Source organism: Microtus ochrogaster, linkage group LG8 (assembly GCF_000317375.1).
Source record: "Microtus ochrogaster isolate Prairie Vole_2 linkage group LG8, MicOch1.0, whole genome shotgun sequence".
In the NCBI taxonomy this organism is placed as follows: domain Eukaryota; kingdom Metazoa; phylum Chordata; class Mammalia; order Rodentia; family Cricetidae; genus Microtus; species Microtus ochrogaster.
Window position 1 is genome coordinate 546,162 of NC_022033.1, and position 5,479 is coordinate 551,640.

Consider the following 5,479-nt stretch of genomic DNA (forward strand, 5'->3'; position numbering starts at 1 on the left):
GAGCAAAACGCAGGGTGTGGTGGTGTGGTGCACATCAAGGAGGCAGAGACAAGAGGATTTCTGTGAGTTCCAGGCCAGGTTGGTCTACGTAGAGATCCAGTACAGCCAGGGCTACACAGAGAAACCCTGTCTCAAGAAAGAAAAAGTGAGGTTCAATAGCATCTCTCTCGCTCTCTCCCTCTCATCCCTCCCTTCTCCCCTCACTTTTGACTCCCGACTACAAACTCACCAGCTGCTCAAGCCCTCGTCACTACAAAGCCCCAGTTATGATGGGCTATACACTGAGAATATGAACCAAGATAATTCTTCCTTCCTAAGTTGCTTTGGTTAGGTATTTTGTTATGACAAGGAGAAAACTAATCAGTGTTCAGACATGCTATTTAAACACTGTTCCCCTCTGAAGACAGCAATCACTAATTTAGAATCAACTCAAGCTTTCAGAACTGAAATGGGCAGTGTGTGTTCATCTTTTCCACTATGAACAGTGCCACCACAGAGCTGACAAATCTTTACATTATTGCTGCTATAAAATTAAAGGGCTGAATGAGACATCACCACCTTGAGATAACTGATAATTTACTGAATCTAGGCATCAAATAGTCACAACATTACCAAAGAAAAGGAAGGAGAAGGTAGCCATGAGCCATTTAAGATGAATTATAAGCCGGGTGGTGGTGACACACGCCTTTAATCCCAGCACTTGGTAAGCAGGGGCAGGCAGATCCTGTGAATTCAAGGCCAGCCTGGTTCACAAAAGCCAGTTTCAGGACAGCTACGGCTATTACAGAGGAACCTTGTCTTGAAAAAAAGACAAACAACAAAAAAGATGAATTAGAAGTTGGGTAAGAGACCACTCAGAGAAGCAGAGCTATGGCTTGATGGCTAACCTCCTTCTTGATTGGTGGCAGTTCCCTGGGTGTTCAGTTCATCATGTATCTTATAAGCGATCTATTTTCTTTTGTGTGTGCTGTATGCATATATGCCTGTGTGCATATCCGTGTCTATCAGCACTTGTGCACATAGTGCCCAAAGGACGGTAACAGTTGTCTTCCTCAATTGCTCATCAGCTTAATTTCCTTAAAAGAAGGTCTCTCACTGAACCTGAAACTCAGTGTTTTGGCTAGGCTGGCAGGCCAGTGAGCTACCAGATTTCACCTGTCTCTGTATCTGTAACACTGTGGTTATAAACTAAAGCAGCCAGAGATGACTTTTTTTTTTTTTGTTGATTTCCTGTTCCTACGCTTTGCTTTAAAATTAAAAGCAGAGCTGGGTATGGTGATGTATGCCTTTTAATCCCAGTAGGCAGGAGAAGCAGATCTCTGAGGCAAACCTGGTCTACATAGCGAGTTCCAGGACAGCCAGGATTATGCTAAGAGACCCTGTCTCAAAAAACAACAAACAAAACAAAACAAAAATTAGCTAGGAAAAGATTAAAGACTTCAGGAAACACCGGAAGTATGGCTGGAGACAGCTCAGCTGTCAGAATGCTTACCTGGTATGCACAAAGTGCTGGATTTGATCTCAGCACCAAATAAACCAGGAATGGAGGCCTAAATTTAAAATCTCAGCACCTGGGAGGTAAAGGCAAGAGCACCCGAAGCTAAAGCCCATCCTTTCTTTCCTACATAAGCTTGAGGCCAGTCTGAGGGACACGAAACTCTTGTCTCAAAGAAAAGAAAATGAAGCCGGGCGGTGGTGGCGCACGCCTTGATCCCAGCACTTGGGAGGCAGAGGCAGGCAGATCTCTGTGAGTTCGAGACCAGCCTGGTCTACAAGAGCTAGTTCCAGCCGGGCGGTGGTGGCGCACGCCTTTAATCCCAGCACTCGGGAGGCAGAGGCAGGTGGATCTCTGTGAGTTCGAGACCAGCCTGGTCTACAGAGCTAGTTCCAGGACAGGCTCCAAAACCACAGAGAAACCCTGTCTCGAAAAACCAAAAAAAAAAAAAAAAGAAAAAAAGAGCTAGTTCCACCAGGACAGGCTCCAAAACCACATAGAAACCCTGCCTCGAAAAAAACCAAAAAAAAAAAAAGAGAAAAGAAAAGAAAATGAAAAGGACTGAACCATCCAAAGAGGCAGTCTTCCCTGCTCTACGAAGATGCTATACAGCATTTTCCTACAACTGAAACAAGCCACCCAGGAGTGAAGAGGGAAGTTCATAAGACTCAGGAAGTACACAGAACTTCAAAGTCTCAGAAAGCTGAAATGTACAAGAGTCACAAACTCCCTCCTCAAGGTTACACTGGCAGCAACAACTGCTAGGGAGAAGAGGCTTTTGCCCCTTGAGTACCCTTTACTCATGTGGCCCACTGTCATTCTTGTCTGTTTTTGAGACAGGGTCTATAATCCGACTGTCCTGGAACTCACTAAATTAGATTGGGTAGAAGTATTTCTTTGGTCTGTTATTGGTGCCTTATCTGGGATGAACAGATAGGAAGTCACACAACAGGAACCCTGAACCAAGTTTCTCAGCAAACTCATGTCACAGAGAGCTATCTAGATTGCACTGATGCAGAAGATACTTCTAAGATGGTATGTCTCCAATAGGCCCAAGCTCCACTAAGATATGTCTCCAATAGGCCCAGGCTCCACTCCTAAGATATGCCTCTAATAGGCCCAGGCTCCGCTTCTAAGATATGTCTCCAATAGGCCCAGGCTCCACTCCTAAGATAAGCCTCCAATATGCCCAAGTGCCACTTTTCAATTTTTGGTCATAATCTTACCTGAGCTGGGGGTGTCTGCACTGAACTCCAACTGGAGTTCACTCTGCTGAGCCACCCGGGCTTGCTCTTCCAAAACCTGGTTGATAGCCTCCAGTCCTGAAGCCAGATCACGGGGCGTCAGGTCAAAGGAAGCCGACTCTTCACATATCTTCTCCTGAGGGCCAAAGTAAACCCATGTTATGGCAGAGGGGGGCAGAATGGGAACTCCAGGAAGCAGAAAGACAACGGCCAAGTCCCCAGAGCCCCAGCTCCTGGTCTCTAAAGTAAAGCCAAAGCTGGTCCAAAGATGATTCACTGCCCTCACCAATATTTTAAAAGATTATTTCACTTGAGTTACCAAAATTTTTTTAATTGGAGTATTTATCAGCAAAAGCAGTATTTTGGGCTTCAAAAGTCAGAAGATACCATATATCAGCCAAGAATTCCCATAGCAACAGTTGCCTGGAGCCAAGTAGGAAGTAAGGTCATGCTTGGGGTGGGGTGGACCTGGCTCTCCGGCAGTCTCTTCCCAGGCTTCATAGCAACTAAGGATGAGAAAGTTCATTCCACACAATCCCGAGGAAGCAGTGACAACAGAGACAGGGGTAACGTGCTGGTGAAAAGAACAGGGGATCCAGGAGGGCCTCCAGAACCACTCACTCTTGTTGCTATTGGCACCAAAGATGAGCAGCTGTTGCTACAGAAGTTTCCTAAGGGTCAAGCCAAGTAGCCTAAAGAGCAGAGGCATGTAGGGAAGACAACAGAGTATGGTAAAGTGATAGTGGGGCCAGGAGAGCCCTACCAACTGGCCAAAAGGGCAGAAGCCCAGTAAGAGGTTCACATATGGACCCTGCACCTAAGGGCACACAAAAAGCCCAACTGGCCAGTCTCTGGCCCGGGTGAGGCCACTGATAGATCACAGGGAAGCAGCAGCACCTGGGTCCAAGGCAGAGCTTCTCCAGAAGACAGCTGGCAAGCTGGGAGAGACAGGAAATGCTTCTTATAGAAGTCAAGGGGACTCACCACATTGTGGGCTTCATCAAAGATCACGACCGTCCCCTTCAGGTCAATGTTGTGTGCCTTACGACTCTACAAAGAAGGGAAGATACCACAGGCTGGAGCTGAGTCAGGGCAGCTGAGAGTACAGCCCTGTATACACAGGAAAAGAGGTAACCTGAGGCATGAGGTGGGCACCAATCATTATAAACAGGACACACACACACAAAATGGAAGAAAGAACAAAGGTTCTCCCTCGTACTCCACTATGAAGATTGGCACTCGCTCCAAGCTGTCTATGGAAAACAGATTTATAATACCTGCTGCGGAATACTGTGCTGTGAAGATGTGTTGCTCTGACTGGTGTAATAAAAAGCTGAATGGACAATAGCTAGGCAGGAGAGGTAGGCGGGACTTCCAGGCAGAGAGAGAGGAAGTTAGGGGACAGAATCTAGGTGTATGGAAGACACCAATGGGACATCAGACATAGGTAGTTAGAAAGAAGCCTAAGCTAGGGCCAAGCTTTCATAATTTGTAAGTCTCTGTGTTGTTATTTGTGGGCTGGTGGTCCCAATAAGAAAGTACTATTACAAGTACCTACCCAAACCTAACCAAAGTTGGATACTTGTGGCCATATGTATGTGGTACAGTACTGTTGATGGATGGGTATTCCAACAAGATGGCTAGGCAGGAAAAAAATCGCCTCTAAGCCTGATGACCTGATTCCTATCCCTAGAACCTACAAGACAGCAGAGGAAGAGAACTGGACCTACAAGTTAAGTGTATAGTTATATTTTTGTTTTGTTTTGTAACATTAGCACCAAACCAGGCTCAACTGCTCTACCACTAAGCTTGGGCTAGCCTTGCTCTCATGATATTTCTGCCTCCGTCTCCAGAGTGCTGAGATTACAGGAATTCATTACCATGCCAGCACCACAGCTATGTTTTTTTTTTTGGAAAGATTTATTTTTATTAGCCGAGCAGTGGCGGTGCATACCTTTAATCCCAGGACTTGAGAGGCAGAAGCAGGTGGATCTCTGTGGGAAAAAAAGATTTTATTGTATGTGTCTGGGTGTTTTGCCAGTATGTACATCTGTGAACTACATGCATGCAGTGAGGCCAAGAGGGCATCAGATCCCCTGAAACTCTAGTAAGAGAGTTGTGAGATACCCTGGGTTCAGGGAAATCAAACCCAGGTTCTCCAGAAGAGAAGCCAGTGCTCTTAACCACTGAGACAGCTGTCCAGTACCACAGCTAGGTTTTGACAGATGTGGGTTTTGTATAAACACCTCACTGCTGACAGTGTCTACTATAGGGATATTCCTGGACCTGCTTCCCACTTCTGGTGTTTGTAAGTAAGCTCCAGCACTGGCAAACTGTGTTGACAGAGCTACTGCATGGTCCACACGTCCACCAGCCACAGCCGGGACTTCCAGTTGCCCTACACTTCATACAGGGTTTCTCTTGTGTAACAGTCCTAGCTGTCCTGGAACAAGATCTTACAGACTGGCCTTGAACTCACAAAAATCCACCTGCCTCTGCTCAACAACAATTAATGCTAAAAAAAAAAAATTTAACTAACAGTAAAAGTACCAAAGATGGCTCAGAAGGCAAGGCATATAACAGCCAAGCCTTGAGTTCAATCTCTGAGACCACATTGTAGAAGGAGAGAACCAGCTCTAGCAAGTTGTCCTCTTCCCTCCACGTGTGCACTATATACTACATGTACATATGTATATCTTCCCTCCACGTGTGCACTATATACTACGTGTACATATGTATA

General features: G+C 45.9%; 1 protein-coding gene across 1 annotated transcript in view; it reads right to left on the bottom strand.

Moving 5' to 3' along the window:
* Positions 1 to 5,479, bottom strand: part of Rtel1 (regulator of telomere elongation helicase 1) — a 37,580-nt gene that overhangs the window by 18,982 nt on the left and 13,119 nt on the right. Inside the window, exons 9-10 of the mRNA XM_013352225.2 lie at positions 3,724 to 3,789; positions 2,722 to 2,875 (exon numbers count right to left, since the gene is read on the bottom strand). Of these exons, the coding sequence (XP_013207679.1) occupies positions 2,722 to 2,875; positions 3,724 to 3,789 (220 nt within the window). The remainder of the gene's footprint in view (positions 1 to 2,721; positions 2,876 to 3,723; positions 3,790 to 5,479) is intronic.